Genomic DNA, 16,511 nt, shown 5'->3' on the forward strand with positions numbered 1-16,511 from the left:
AAGCTCCCTGTAAGCGGAGCTTTTTGGCTTTGCTTTTGTGTTTTAAAGATTTTACTTATTAGAGACAGAGAGAAATAGAGTGGGTGTGCACGAGACGGGGGAGGGACAGACGGAGGGGGAGATGCAGACTCCCGACGCGGGGCTCCATCCCAGGACCCCGGGATCCCGAGCGAGCGGAGCGAAGGCAGGTGTGTAACCGACTGAGAGCCAGCCGGGCGTCCCTAAGCTGAGCCTGTGTGGCTCCCTCTGCAGTACGAGGCTGGAATGGAGCAGAATTCACCAGTTCCGCGGGGTTCCTGACGCCGGGTGCGGGGCACAGGCTGCAGAGCACACGCTAAGGGAGGGCGCCGCGGGCCCCCCCCTCTCCGAGGCCACCTCCCCGCTGCTCTCCAGCAGGCTCGGGAGGCCACCAAGCCCCCGGGGTCCCCTGGCCCACAGGGGGCTTTGCCAGCTGGGGAGCCCTGCCGGTGACCCTCGCCCTTCTCCCTTCATCTCGTCATCGGTGAAATTAGGGTAACCGGGGCCAGACTTCCTCCCCAACAGGACCTCAGCTGCAAGGACACCCCACCTTCGAGTGAACCTGAGCGCTGAAGGGGGGACAGGGGTCACCCCCAGGTCCTCCCGACCCAGCAGTTCCCCTCGCAGGTCAGGTCCTCCGTGGGAACGAGGCCCGTGGGGGCTCCCGCGTGCTTCCTGCCCAAGGGCTGCGGGCCCGAGAAGGTCGGGCCGCGGGGGCAGCAGAGGCCCAGGCCGTGGAGGGAGCCCCCCACACGCTGAAGAGGCCGGCGGGGCGGGAGGGGGCTCCTGAATGGAGCCCGGTGAATGGGCTCGCGGGCATTTACTGAGGAGTAAGAGATGTTTCCACGTAAAGCCTTTAGCACGGAGAACACTCTTAATACGTCGGATTCGGGGATCCCTGGGGGGCTCAGCGGTTCAGCGCCCGCCTTTGGCCCAGGGCGTGATCCTGGAGTCCTGGGATCGAGTCCTGCGTCGGGTCCGGCAAGGAGCCTGCTTCTCCCTCTGCCTGTGTCTCTGCCTCTCTCCCTGTGTCTCTCATGAATAAATAAATATTAAAAAAAAAATACATCGGATTCCAGAATTTATGGTTTGTAGCCCCCAGTGACTGCCTAGCGTCTGTTCCCCGTCCTCGCGGCCTCAATTTCCTCTGTGGGTAATGATCTTCCCCTGTCAGTCTGGGCCTCAGCACGGGACCAAATGAGCCCCGGAGGTTCCTTCTGACTGACCTTCCCTCTAAATGCACAGTGGGAAAAAAATAATAACAATAATAAAAATAATAAAAAAATAAATAAATGCACAGCGGGGGGCAGCGGCCTAGGTCCCACCAGCACTTGCTGTATCTGCAACACTGAGTCTGGAGCAGAGGCCTTCGGGATAAGACAGGGAACGCCCGGGGCGAGGGCCCCCCAATGAAGCGGGCTCCGGAACCCACAGGCAGGAGTGGTTTCCAAGCGTGATCCAGGCCTCCCTTCAATCCCGTGGGCTTCTGTTTTTCTCACAAAATCTCCTTCCCCTAATAACCAGTCTTGGTTTCTGACTTTAAGAACTATTTTAACCCCAGCGAGGGCCGTCGCAGTGAAGATGTGCGTTTGTAAACCTTTGAAGTATTAACAGCAAGACAGTCGGATCACTGTTTTCTCAATGAATAGGCCAAAACCGGGCTTGAGGACCAAACCCCCCACTGATCCTCAAAGACCCAAGGCAAATGGACTCCTGAACCCGACTGAGGGCAGTCGAAGCAGGTGTATCTGGGCTTGGAGGCTACCCAGAGGCAGGACCACGGCGGAGGGCTTCTCATTTGTGCCCCTCCTAGGAGCTAGGGGTCATCCCGCCCCACTTAGAAATGGGGCAAAGGAAGAGTGGAGAGCTGCACAACCACCCAGATAAACCACTGGCGGAAGGGGGTTTATGATTTGAGCGCCAACCACTCAACGGCATCATCCAGACCCTGGTCTCTGAGCTCTGGTCTTCCTAAAGCCGACGGAGGAGGTCCAGAAACACCTGAAGTTATCAGCATTGGCTACTAAACCTGTTAGACATGAAGACCCATTATTATCTTCACTGGGAAGATGGAAAATGTTTTGAAGTCTATGGGATCATTCTAGGGTTATGACATTTTGCACATGTACATGGAGGACAAGCCAAGCAGTCAGCCGGCGGATATCAACATAATAATAATAACAGGAACAAGAAAACACCTGGCAACTGAATAGCACTTTCAAGTTTTCATAAAGCATTTTCAACCTGGAACTATGTGTGGATTTTTCAACTTCTCTAGGGCTGTTTTTCTCAACTGTAAAATCTGAGGATAGAAATAGAACAGCTGTTCCCTATAAAGTTCCTTAAGACCGAACTTGTCACAGAACCACTCCCTAGTAACCCGAGTCTAGTGTGGCGCTTAGACCACTGGGCCAGTCTCTTCATGGCTCAGGCATGAGCTCACAGGGTTGTGGTGAGGAGGACATAGTGGCCTTCAGTTTCCAAGTGGCCAAAGTGACTTCTCCCAGTCTTGCCTCACCTCTGGTCTCTCAGCCCAGTCCATTCATCATCTTAGCTAACTATGGAGAAACCCCAGTCAGGACCGACATATGCTGTAAACCCGAATACCATCATAGGGACGGACGCCCAGTATGTCATTTATTTAAACTGCAGCCCAGGAACAAGCCCGGCTATGGACGGAATTGTGCCTCCATGCCATCCTTTCATGTTGAAGCCCTAACTCCCAGGGACTCCCTCTGGAGATAGGGCCCTCGGGAGGTAATTAAAGTTAAACGAGGTCCTAAGGTGGGGCCCTAGTCAGATAGGACTGCGGCCTGCCGCAAAGACCAGATGTCTTGTGTGCCACGTGAGGCCACAGTGACGGTGGCTGTCTGCAAGCCAGTAAGAAAGTTCTCACCTGAACCTGACCATGCTGGCACCCTGATCTGACTTCCAGCCTCCAAAACTGGGAGGAAAAAAATCAATTTTTGTTGTTTAAACTACCCAGGCCATGGTATTTTCTTACGGCAGCCTGGACAGACTAAGACAGCCCTTAGTGGAAATTTTCCCAACTGGCCACACCCTGATTGAGCTCAGAGCCTAGATTACTGGCTTTAAAAATTCCCATTTGTGTCTTTAACAACGAGGTCTAGCTTCTGGCACCGTCCAGAACTAGGGATGGACATTCCTGTTTCTAAGCCAACAGCTGTCTATTCCATTATCCTTCAGCTAAAGTTCTTTCCCCCAAACCACATCATTTGCACTTTTGGAATCTCAAGCTCATGAAACCTCCAGGACATTTGGCGATTGTTAAAATAACAATCATCCTTGAAGTCACAATTATTTTTCCCCAAAACTTTTCATTATATCATCTAAATATGTGCAGACCATATTAAGAACTTAGTTACCATTAGTGTTGTGTGGTGAGGAAGAACAGAGGAGAGAGGAGGCTTGCGAGGAGAAAAGTTAGTTCTAGGTAAATGGAACAGCGGTCAGGGACCACCCAGGAGGCCACCGTGGAAACCACCCACTTACACTGTTTACTCCTTTTTATGAAGGCAAGGGGTGCTACTAGATCAGAAGTTTGGGATTTAAATAAATACTAGTGACCTTACTCTGTCCAGCACCCGTAGAGATGATCAACCAGATAAAGGTGCCAGAAATGACTGACCTACATGTTCCTAAGAGTAAGGTGATGGGACGTAAGAGATGAAGAGCAAGGACTACAACCATTATGCCAGAAAGAACTCGATACACACCTAAACTTCATACTTACCTTTAAATATTTTTTTCCACAGAATACCACAGTTTAAAGTGCCAGCTCTCGAAAAGCAAAACATTCTATAAATTCCAAGTTTTCTCTGTGTGTGGTATAAGCGGGTTCTTGTGGTCAAAACCTTCTCCCTTCTCCGTAGTAGAGAATATTCATCTGCCTTTTCAATGAACCAAGAGGAGTCGTGATTTCCATATATGTGAGCATAACACCTTTAACTATTTATTGACTATGTGCCAGGCACACAGGCGACTTTATCCCGAACCCAAAGAACGATGTGTATGGCTGTCCAGTCTTACAGGTGCTAGAGCTTGGCCATATGGTTTAGGCTCTAACCCTTATGTCAAGATGGATCACCTCTTTGGATGCATCAGCTTCATCCATCTCCCTCATGATTTCCTAGCACTAAACTTTTTTTAGGGTTTCTTTTTAGTCTATCTTCCTAGACTTTTTTTTTTTTTTAATTTTTAAAGAAGACTCCCTTCAGTGATAGCTTATGACTAGAATCTGATGTAGCTTTGCCCTCTGCGTCTCTGTAAATGGCAATCATCTAGAGGTTCAGTGACAAGAAGAAAACATACTTAATGGATCTTTGGTAAGATTGCTCAGAAAGGGCTCATGCACTATTTATAGGAAGGAATATATGCTTATTACTCTCTTCTAAATTCTACATCAAGTAATCACTCTCAATCTCCACCTTTAAAAGCTTACAACTAAATTGTCTCTTATTTAACAATCATTATTTTTAGAAGCAAGAGATCTTTGGCAAAATTCTGGTAATCTATTTTTTTCTTTTGGGAGAAGTCAGATAAAAAATAAACTTGCTATGATTTAAAGAATATGTAACATCCCCCCCCTTTTACTTTCTCTATTACACAAAGAATGCTCTCTCTGATTAGGAGCCCCCGCTAAAAGCATAAATCATCATTATATGCTCTTCTGTATAGTAAATCAAATGGCAACTTTATATTGGAAAGCAAGCTATTGCTAAATAATACTCTTTAATCTTGTTGAGAGTAGCTTGAAGTGTTCCTGAACTGGGAGATACGCCCCTTGAGTGACAAAGCCCCTCTCCTTATTTACAGGGGGGAAACCCCAGAACTCTCTTGGAAGCACGACATAGTTAAAAACACCAAAAAGGAAATCCACATAGCTATCAATTCGATGTGATGCGATAGCAAGGTAAGATTTTGTCATACACAAAATGTGGTATGTAATTTAATTGTATCTTTATGAAGTATTCTGAAATCAAAAAAAGATCATACATGCATCAGGCACATCCAACAGAAGACTTTTACAATGGTTTACATTTCCTTTTTATTTATTCCTTGAAACTGCCCGTATTGCAGGATTCTCATGGATGAAATATGGAACTGAGCAGATTCTTTTTTTTTCTACAAAATTATGGTATAAACTTGCTCAATTTTCTATCTTATTGCTAATAAACCTTACAGGCGCACAGTTTGTAAAATAAACCCCTTAAGGACTGAATGCATAGAGCATGCTGCAAGGTACAAGAAATAAGCTAAAAATGAGCATAAAAACCTACATCTGGACCAACACAGTACTGAATGCTGGCAAACATTTATCACGACACAGGGAAAAATTAATAAAAGGAGATACAGTTCAGTCCTGAAAGGGTTAAATAGAAACCCTAATATATTATTGTTTCTAATCATCCATCCCACATTACAGTGCTTGAAAACAAAGTCAAAAGTCTGGCACAGAAAATTACACACATTTGTTCAGTACTCATCAGAAAACACAGCTGCTTTTGAAATCAAAGTAAGTAACTTGGTTAATAATTGAATAGCATTTTGTTTAAAAAAGGAACCCCTCCCCCCTGTGGATTATCTGGTTAAACAGGATGAGTTTATAAGTTCTCAAAAACTGCATTGGGAATATTCTGTGAGGGCACAGATGGTACCAGTTTCGTTAAAAAGAAACACACAACTAACCAGTTATGACCGCAAATAAGTCTGTGCAGAAGAGCGATAAATTAACACACAAATGAGGATGCCTTTAGTTGCCACAGTTGAAGAGAAGTCAGCAGCAGGTTAATTATTATCCTAGTGTTCAATTCTGAAATCATTCAAAATCAAAAGGGCATTCTACATTCAAAGCCCTTAACTTGCCTTCCCAATTTGTATGATCAATTCAATGGAACTAATAAAAACACACTGGATCACAGACTCAGCTTCTAGCATACTTTTAGAAATTGCATAGCTCATGAGAGCAGAAGACACACTTCTAAAACAGAATTAAAAAACAAAAAAACAAGAAACAACCCCAAACTCGAATGCTCTCTACTTTATCTGAAGCGGTCGGCATTCTAAGAAGAGAGTCTTTATGAGGAAAAAGGACCAGCATCTCTAGTAATGCCATCGGAGGAGGGGTTAGGTTCTACTATAACCAGAGGTCAAGGCTCCTATAAATTACACATTGAAAATGATTCGTAAATCCACAAAGTTCTTTTTTTTTTTTTAAAGCAGCTGACAAAAGAACTACTGATAAAAAATGAAGCTACAACAGACAAATAATTTCAGTCTTTAGTTTGTGGTATGCAGAATGGCATAAAATAGCAAGGGAAATGCCTGTATAAGTACATTCTTGGACTTTTCAAACAAACAGGAAAAGGCTTTACAGTTTAATATTTCAAAATTATCTTATTAAAAGAAACAAAGAGCCAAAATAAGGTATAAATAGTAAAAAAAAAAAAAAAAAAAAAAAGCAAAGTTCATTTTAATAAAGTCATAGAACTTGAAAAATTAATTTGAGCTGCAAAGGTAGGTAAGGAATAGTTTGTTCTTCAAAAGTATCTCATCTGTTATCAGTTAATTTAATACAGTTTCATAACTAAATACCAAACCTGGGAAGTGGAGGAAATGTGTGGCCCATTCAAAGTAAAGCAGTACTGAAAATATTTCCACGCTCCGAACAAAAAGCACTGTGTAAAGACTACTTCCGTGACTCAACAGAGAATAAATACTACTCAGAAATAAGCAAGTTTGCAAGACGCTAGTAAACAGTTAAAACAAAGACAGATAAGGCCACAATTCTGCCCTCGATCACTGAAACAGATTTAAAAAGTGTGAGGCAGGGTTAGCTTACGAGAGAAGCTAGTGACTGGAGCAGATCTGAAGAGAAGGCTATATAGAGAGAGTAATGCAGCCCGTGAGTAATTAAAAAGGCTTGCAGTAAGATAAAACCACAATAACTTTGATTTAACCACTAATGTGTTTTACAAATGACTTCCCCCTTGAAAACTGAGGAAAAGGTGATTTAGAGAGGTTAGGAATTGTATTTACAATGGCATAGTCTGAGCAAAAGAATGAGTGATGAACACAGCAAAGCTGGGGGTGACCAAAAAAGCTACTAATAGGGTATTTAAAAAATCTTCCAAAGAAAATGTTTTCAAAATCGCCCAGGACACCAGAAAGACAATGTTCTGTAAGGAAACACTGCAGGAAGTTAGTTCTGCATTCATAAGGTACTTGTGGCTCCTGTTTTATGGGACAGTAAAAGCTTACCACAATCTAGAGGTAGTTTTTAACTCTAAGAAGGATGATTGTATTACTAGACTGTGTCCTGTAACATTACACACATGGTTCCTGTACTAAATGTAGCCCAATTGAGTCTGCCACGATTTCTAAGAAACCGAACAAAGGCATAACCCAAGTGCAGGGATGGAAGCAATGTAAAACCGGCGAGCCTGGCATATGAGTCCAACACAACCCTGAATGCAACTAAATCTTAACTGAATGGAAAAGAAATGTTATCTGAGCAGGAGACATTTGTGGAGATGCTCAGTGCTGGGGAAGAGAAGACGAAGAAAGGCAGGAGAGATGTGGAAAGATAAATTACATTTGCAATTTTATAATCTCACAACTATCTGTGCTAAAGTACTGTCTTTCAAGCTATTTTAGTTGGTCATCTAATAAAAGGATCTTGTTTTAAGGTTACAATGATGTTTTGACCTAGGCTACCAAAAAAAAAAAAAAAAAAGTAAACAAACACATGCTTTTGCTGAGATTTTCCTCATTTATCCAATAAGGGCACCATCTACCAACTGGTAGCAAATACTTCTCATGATATATATATTTTTTTTGTCATACGCTGACAAAGGCAGAAAACACCCTGCTGAATGAAATCACTGGGAACATTCCAAGTTCAAAATAAAATGTTTAACTTACACATAATACAAGGTATGTACAAGATCAGGGGGTTAGGGGTTGGGGGCGCTGAACAAACCCTGGAACATGGAGATACATTTACGCATGAGCGAAGGGGAGAGGACGCTTCAAATACCAACATGTTCTGTGCCATTAATTCATTAATGACGAAATGGCCATGTTTAATTCCATGTAAATGTTAGAACCTCTTGGAATACCACTATAAATACCTTTTTTTTTTTTTTAAGAAAAAGGAAAACAAGGAAGTAAATACGGACAGTGTCTGAGAACAGAGACGAAGTTAACGTACATTGCATGTATTGCAGGCAAGGCAGAGGCATTTCTTTTTAAAGCTTTTGCACAGACTTCATATAATCTTAAAAAAAATACGCGGGCCTTTACAAGATTTGACTTGCTGAAATCAAAACAATTTCGACTCATAAAAAGTCATAAGACATCAGCTTAAAAAAAAAGTTCCAGCCTTAAACCAAAAAAAAAAAAAAAAAAAAAAACCAACCAAACAAAACCAACCAGAAACAAAAACAAAAACCTGGAAGAATATGGTAATCAGATTAAACAAGCATGGTCGGGCTTGGAACTTGAATGTACTGAAGAGCAGAAGCTCCAAGGGGCGGAGAGGGAGGAGAACAACCTATTTGGTAACAAAGGTGGACTATATACTGTGATATAAAAAAAGGTATGGTGAAAATGTACCTTTTGCTAAAGCTTATACAAGTTCCTTGGTCCGTAAAAACTATGTTAGGTTTGTGCCTTCTAGTTTGATTAACTTTTATTCCAGCCACATCTCTATTTCTTGCCCATTTAAACAAAACCAAACAAAAACCAACCAACCAAACAAACAAACAAAAAAAGAACAGCTGAAAAAAAAATCGATTTCCAATAGTTTGTACATTTTGACGTTTTGCTTGTCTGTTTTACTGTGGCTTCTGCACTTCCAATCAGCACTTGCAGGTAATGGGGTTTTGGAACAGTATCACCTGGTATGAAAAGTTTTCCCAAGAAACCACAAAAGATTGTTCATCTTTTTCCTTTTTCTTTCTCTCTCTCTTTTTGTCAACATTTTGCCACACTCGAGTCAGTTTAAGTCCTAGCAAAAAGACGGTAGTTAGGACACCACTGTTGCTGCAGAGGATGTGACACTGGTTGAATTTGTGCTGACGTTTGTGTAACTTCCCTCGCTGTTTGTGTTTGATTCATTAGGGGGCACTTGGCTGGAATTGGCTCGGAGGATTGCTCCTGCTGCGCTGCAGTGTGGCCGAGGCCCCGGTTCTGGTGTGTAGGTAAAGGTAAGGCTGGTAGAATAAATGATCCCATCGTTACGGACCAAAGTTACTGGAACCTGGACTGGCTGCCGGACCCATCTCCAACCTTCTCGGAATGCAGAAATGTCTGGGACAACACAGAGCATGCTCTCGCCACATCTGAGGGGGCAACAGAAATCACTTAAAATAGCCACGTCCGTTTTAGAACTGGGACTTCTGACACACTACAATCAGTATTAGGAAAGGATCTCATGTACACCACCACCCCCCCGCCCGTCAAAAACTCTAGATGATGGAAAAAGCTTCATTAATTACCTGTACATAGTTTCAGCTTCTACATCTCCAAACCACACCCGTAAATTTGGAGTGAAATTCTGTCCTGTAAGTTCAAGCATTGCTACGTCCCCACCGCCATTCAACTGAAATTCACAGAAAATTAGACACTGTTGAGAAACTTTTCATTTTTCATTAAAGTGCACAGATTAGTTTTTCATTTGACTATGATCTATGGAAAAAAAATGGATGACTAAAACTCTTCTTTTAAATTATACGATTATGGGGGCACCTGGGTGGCTTAGTTAAGCAACCGCCTTTGGCTCAGGTAAGTGATCCCAAGGTCCTGGGACAGAGCCTGAGACATGAGACACAAGACATAAGGGAACCTGCTTCTCCCTCTCCTTCTGTGCCCTCCTCCCTCCCCACACCCCTACCTCTGCCATAGTCTCTCAAATAAATAAATAAAATCTTTAGGAAAAAAATAAATGAGTATAAAGACAAAGTGAGCTAATAATATATCTCAAGATAACATAAGAGTGAATTTAAACTTCTGTTTTCTTGTATAAAAGTATGCTCTTATTTTTTTTCTTTTTTTCTTTTCTTTTTTCCTTTTTTAAACCAACAGGTGATGTATTAACAAAATCCTCAAATCATAAGATTTGAAGAAAAATCAAATTTATTGTGAAATAAAATCATCCCAAGTCAGGGCCGAAAGCAGTTGCAAAGAGCTAAGAGTCAACGTGTGAGGAGGTGGTCTTACCTGAAGACTTTCTACGACAGGCACAGGGGTGACGGGGGCAAGGACAGGGCCCATCCCCTCATAAAACGTATACTCCGCCTTATCCGTACTAATGATTGTCCAGGAAGCTCCATCATTTATCATCTCTTTATTTGGTTCTTTTGGGCATGGAGTGGCCTTACAAAGAAAGAATGTTCAGAAAGGCAGTATTACATACACTGCAGGGTAAGACAATTCTAACAAGGTAGCACTCAAACACTGGACTTAACAGGGGAAGAGTTTGGTAAAAATTCATGAACATCCCAAACACGGTGCTTTGCCAGTCCTTAAACACAAACAGAATATTTAATACAGCAACCTCACATTCAGCAGCTTTTATTATAATATGAAATATTTTGGTGACATTATTAAAAATGACACCTTTCACAATGACCATTTGAGAGTACACCGGTACCTGAAAACATCAGTATTTGTGGTTTAAGTAGCTATTTAGAAGTCTTTACGGGGCCCTAAGAAAGAAACCAGGCGCCCCTGATGCTTAGAGGCAGTTAGAAACTCGTGCAATTTCAGCAGGAGGGAACCAAGATGTGAACTGGCACTCGCCTATCCCTACCTTAAAACACCCAGACCAGCCCATCAGCTCTGGCTGAGGAGAATGGCTGCATGTGGTCATCTCTCTGAAACAGGTCTTTAGATGTTTACAAATGAGTTTCACATCAAAGTATAATTATCCTATGCAATGGGATACCCATGTCATACACGAAAGACTTCTGAGTGAACACAGTAAAAAATGAGCTTTCGAAACATCTCATCATTACGATCTTGGAAGACCCCAATGTAAATCTAGTAATTATGAACCCTCCCCCAAAGTACACGTGTATCTATATATGATGTCTTCACACAGTTTCAGGAGATTCATTGAACAACCAAAATCTACTTTTGGATGATCTGAGGAAAACTTTTCGGTTCCCAGAACTGCAATTATTTCTACAAAAACATTGTTATAGTTTTGAGTTCTTCATTAAGTTAGGGTGACTGCCATATCTTAGGATCACGTAGGTTAAGAACCACTGGACTCGAGATAAATATGGGAGAACAGCTTTGTGTATTTGGGTACAAATAACATTAAATGAGAGTTTCCTGTTTCTGTATGCTGTTAAGCAAAGAGATGGCACATTTTTACCAATAATTTAAGAACATACCTGAAACTGGATTATTCTTTCTTGAGAAAGGCACAAGTACATTCTTTCTGTATCCTTAAGGTAAAATGCACATTTATGGAGTTGTGACACAGGATCATCTGCATCCAGTAATGCGGTCTGCTTATCAACCTTCCTAATTATCTATATTTCAATGATAAAGAAAAAAGTCATCACATATGGAGAGCTTTCATTATGTACACTGCCAGGAGTACAGAGAAAGAATATGCTATAATAATATATCGCAGTTCACAAAGACATTCACAAACAATGAGGTGAAGTGTAAAAAACACTTTCAGATCATAAACATAGTAGAATGTGGAAGCGGTTACCTTCTTCTGTAAACACCTGAAAAATAGGGCAGGCAGCTACTTGTTTTCCGGATCATTGCTTTTCAAACTCTGATGTGCATACAAATCTTCTGGGATCCTTGTTAAGAACATATCTGTTCTAATCCCACAGATCTCATGGGGGCCTAACAGTGTGTATCTCTAACAAATTGACAGCTGATGTTAATCCTGCTGGCCAATAGACCATATTCTGTGTAGCAAGTTCAGTGGACTCTTCCAATAATATACAATGACATCAAAGGAAAACCTAACTCTAAAAGAATACTATGCGTATGCTAGTCAATGCAGTCCATTATCTATAGATCTGTTTTAAAAAATCTAAATTAAGTATCATTTTGCGGCTTAGGAAGCGGGCTCAAAATCACCTGGTTGGAAGCTGAAGGACCAGAGTGCGATTCCAGGGCTGGCTGGTTGCCTGCCCAGCCTGAGCTCTATTATATTTTATAATTCAAATATTTCACAAAAAGCACAGATGAAAGAGAATCCTATCAAGTCTGAGATGTCACTTAACCCATAGAAGGTAATCACTGAGTGTTTGATGATTATGAAGATCACTCTCAAGAGCACACAAACATGTTACAGAACTATTTCTCATCTAAAATCAAAAGTAAAGAAAATCCTTCCTTGACTACACATCCTTCTCCCTCCCTTTCTACTCCATTTCTTTGCTTATGGCAAACTCTCATCCTCACTGTCCAATCTCCTGAAGTTAACTTCAGCCTTTTGTCTCAAAGTCTCCACTATAATTGCCCTTGTGGAGAGCCACCCAGGACTTTGGGAGAGATGAATCCGTAGGTATCAGGAGACATCTGTCCTTAGCTTGCTAGCTTTCTCAGAAGCACTGACACAGCTGTCCTCCTTTTGGGGACAGCCGTGCTCTAACTGGCCTTCAGAGTACCCCAGGGCCAAGTCCTCAGACCCCTTCTCCTTCTTCCATCCTCTTTCCTTTCTGCACTACTTGGAGGTTGGCAAATCCTAAAGTTTTATCTCCAGCCCTAGGCTCTCTTCTCTGGCACTCATATATTTAGCTAGACTCAACAGTTCCACTTAAGATACTGAATAGGCTACCAAAGTCTTAATCAAAACACCAAATTTTAAAATTCCTCCTTTGCATGATCCTCTTCCAACTCACAGGTCGATAAGCAGCACCACCATTCACTCAATCTAAAAACCTCAAGTCACCCTCGACTCCTTGTTTTCTCTTACACCGAATCATCCAATCTATCAAAAAATTCTGTGAAGTCTCCTTTCAAATAAATCTGTCACCTCTTATCACCTTACCACTACAATACTGGTTTAAGATGCCACCACCAGCTCCTGCCTGAATTATGACAGAAGCCCAACCACTGTCTCTCTGCTCCCACTGCTATACCCCATGTTTTCCTCCTTTCACAGAGCAGCTGAAATTACCCTTCTAAACATAAACTAGCCACCAGGCCCTGTTTAAAACCCTCCGGTGGCCTCCTAGTATATGTAGATAATATCCCAATTCCTGCCACTTGTTCCCTCCATCCCTCTCCCCAGCTCGGGCTACCATGGCTTCATTACTAGTTCTCTCACATTCCCATCTCAAGTTCTTTTTGCACTTGTGCTGTTTGAAATGCTATTCACAGTCTGTGGTTCCCAACTTCATCCTGGTCTCTGCAAATATCCCCACTCCAAAGATTTCTCTGACCACTCGAAGGACTCCCCTCAGTCTGTATTCTCTTTATCCTGTTTTAGCTTTATTTTCTTATCACTTGTATTAACCTTTAATATTTTAATATGGGTGTTTCTTTAGCTGATTTTTGTCCATCTCTCTAACAAAATGTAAGCTCCATGAAGACAGAGAGCCTGTCTTGCTCACCAATATATTTCTGGTGTCTGGCACTGTCAGGACTATTTGCAGGATGCACGTATGAATGCAGGATGTAATACTTTGCTCCACAATGAACATCCTTAATAGTAACTACTCAGTTTTATAAGGATTAAATCAACATATGTAGAAGTACTTAGAACAGTACTATCAATATCATGTGAAATTGTTGGCTTTTATTACTTTAAATCTTAATATTCAAAGATTCTTCTTTAACTAAGCCACAATAGTAAAAAAAAAAAAAAAAAAGGGTCCCAATCTTTTAAGTTAACATTCTTTGCATTTACAGTTTTTAGTTCTGCAGGTTATTAGAATATTGGCCATTCTATTAAAACCATGCCAATTTCTGAGTTTAAGGGCAGACAGTACACTTTTAGCAATTATAACTTCTAAGTCTGGAAGACTGACTAAACTCAAACAAAATGTTTCAATTCAGTGCCAAAGTCTTTGAGTTATATTTAAATTTGATGAGGTTTGAATTTTAGAGAAACAACTGATTTTTGAATAATGTTAAGTCTAAAGCGTCCTCTAAGTCTATAGCACTCACTCATGCTTCTCCCATCACGTAAGAGTCATGATTTGTATAGAGTACTGTTACTTGAGTGCTCCACTGTTTCTCCACTAGCTAAGAATAAGCACATTGAGACCATGAACCATGTTTGGCTCAATTTTATTCCCCACAAGAGTTCTTTGGACATAGACACTGCTGAATGACCTCTCACCAATAAAGAAACCAAAGATATTCACTAGTGTTTGGCATCAAAAACTTGCTTTGGTCATTTCTAATTATTGAGAAAAGTAGGGAAATCTGATACCAGGTATTGCAAATATTCTAACTTAAGCTATCTGTCTGGTGAATTCTACATTCATAAAACATCAGGAATTATTCCAGCTGGTGTTCTCTCCTCTATGCTGGCTCTGTAACTTTGTTGGTACAATATTTAACATATTTCTGAGATAAACTGGATACAACACTGTCCCCCAGCCTGACCTTGAATCAGGGCTACTCATAAATCCCCTCCATCCTAACTAAACTGTACTGTTTCAGAAAAGAAGGGGGAACACAAAGGAAGGAGTGTAGGGGCTTTTGCTTTCATTTTGCTAAGAAATGCAGTTTTTACAGTTTCAAAATCATCCTAGGGAACAAAAAGCCTTAAACACCATGCTTCTCTCTCAGAGTATGAAATAACAATTTAATTTTCAATAAATCTATCTTCTTGTGGGAGAGTAAACTAATAAAAACTATACTTATATTTTTAAAGAAATAAGAATGCCTATGCTTCTGAAAACCTGGTCCCATGATGGGATATAACAGGTACCACAAAAAATGAATACAGAGTATCTGTATTAGTTAAGGAAAGAAATCATAACATAATTATTTAGTGCCCTCTATTGAACATGTACAGATATACAACCAAAAAGGAAAATTCCATAAAAATTTATTAGAGTAGTGTAACAGAAAGTCATTACGAATGAAATCCATAAAAACTGGCTGACTTAAATCGTTTTTAAAATAAAGTGGAATATAATTGTGAATAATGAATAGCAGTGATTATAGATGCATGTTCTTAAATTAAAAAGCATGAAATTGAAGTGTATTTTTACATTTGAATGCTGTGCCTATTTTACTACACATATGACTAAAGCTAAAGTAGAGCCATACCAATCTTGGGAGTGCCATGCCAGTAACAGAACACACAAGTTTGACTGTTTGTCCATAGTGGATGTAGCCATCGCGAACTGTGAACTCTTCTCCTTCTGATTCATCATCATCCACTACAGTAGAGTGAAAAAAAAAAAGATCAAATTATTATCTTGTAGGATTCATTAACTTACTCAGGAAAACAATAAAACAATATATACTTATATGTCTTATTATCAAAGAATTTAACAATTTCACACTAAAAACATCAAATATGCATTCTCATACTCACAGAGATGAATATAAAATGCTCCCCATTGCTGAGAACTGGCATGGAAATTACCTCCTTCTACATGTAAGTATCTGGTACTAACTGTCTGGGATCGAAGTCGATTAAACAGAGCCACCTTTGTTCCTGAGGCAATGCATACTGCAAAGAAAAAATAGCTTCTATTTATGTGATTGGGAGAAGGGAGCTGTACTTGGCAAATTGTGATTATTCTTTACAAATTGATACTACCCCCCCCCCAAAAAAAGTCAAAGTAACTCATTGATAATGTTATGCTAAAAAGATAAACTATGACCATAAGAATAATTTTAAAAATTTTAAAAATTTTAAAATGAGGACTACACAGTATGTTTCATGCAGTGCTATACAGTAAAGGGAAATTATTTTTTAAATAATAAATATCAAATAGAAAATTGATTAAATATAATATCATTCACCTATTTAAATAATGTGCATCTAAAATGCATTGATAAATATCTCCCTAGAAGATCCCGGAGTGGAAAAGCAGACTCTAAAACCCTCTGTATACTGTGGTTTCATCAGGTAAATACACACACACACACACACACACACACACACACACACACACACACATTTATGTGATTGCACGTTCTCCATGTGCTCAAATCCAATTCTATGGAATGTATTCATAGAGAGAGGTCTAGGAGAATGTTTACCAAAGTTGATGCCAACTGCCTCTGTGATTTTAGAGATTTTGATTTTTTTCTAAATACCTTGAAGTATGGTGGTGCATGAAATTTCATGGAGAAAACACACACACACACACACAACAAACCAACCACATCTATGTAAGCAGGAAAATATTCTGAAAGTGAAATATGTTTTTTGCCAAGAAGATACTTATGATCAATAGAAAAACAAAGTTAGAGGTTAAATAAAATCCTCTAATTTGAATTAGAAATAGTCTGGGGGTGCC

At 40.7% G+C, this 16,511-nt stretch overlaps 1 protein-coding gene across 9 annotated transcripts in view; it reads right to left on the reverse strand.

The window, feature by feature from the left end:
* Window positions 1-4,974: 4,974 nt before the first annotated feature.
* The window catches only part of RBPJ (recombination signal binding protein for immunoglobulin kappa J region), a 225,368-nt gene continuing 213,831 nt past the window's right edge, over window positions 4,975-16,511 (reverse strand). For all 9 annotated transcript variants that reach the window (XM_049108722.1, XM_025438224.3, XM_035714093.2 and 6 more), the window contains 6 exons: window positions 15,578-15,715; window positions 15,307-15,419; window positions 11,442-11,582; window positions 10,261-10,416; window positions 9,540-9,643; window positions 4,975-9,383 (listed from right to left, as the gene is read on the reverse strand). In XM_049108722.1, coding sequence (XP_048964679.1) covers window positions 9,068-9,383; window positions 9,540-9,643; window positions 10,261-10,416; window positions 11,442-11,582; window positions 15,307-15,419; window positions 15,578-15,715 — 968 coding nt within the window. In that variant the 3' untranslated portion in view covers window positions 4,975-9,067. The remainder of the gene's footprint in view (window positions 9,384-9,539; window positions 9,644-10,260; window positions 10,417-11,441; window positions 11,583-15,306; window positions 15,420-15,577; window positions 15,716-16,511) is intronic.

The sequence above is a fragment of the Canis lupus genome, chromosome 3 (assembly GCF_003254725.2).
Source record: "Canis lupus dingo isolate Sandy chromosome 3, ASM325472v2, whole genome shotgun sequence".
Classification (NCBI taxonomy): domain Eukaryota; kingdom Metazoa; phylum Chordata; class Mammalia; order Carnivora; family Canidae; genus Canis; species Canis lupus.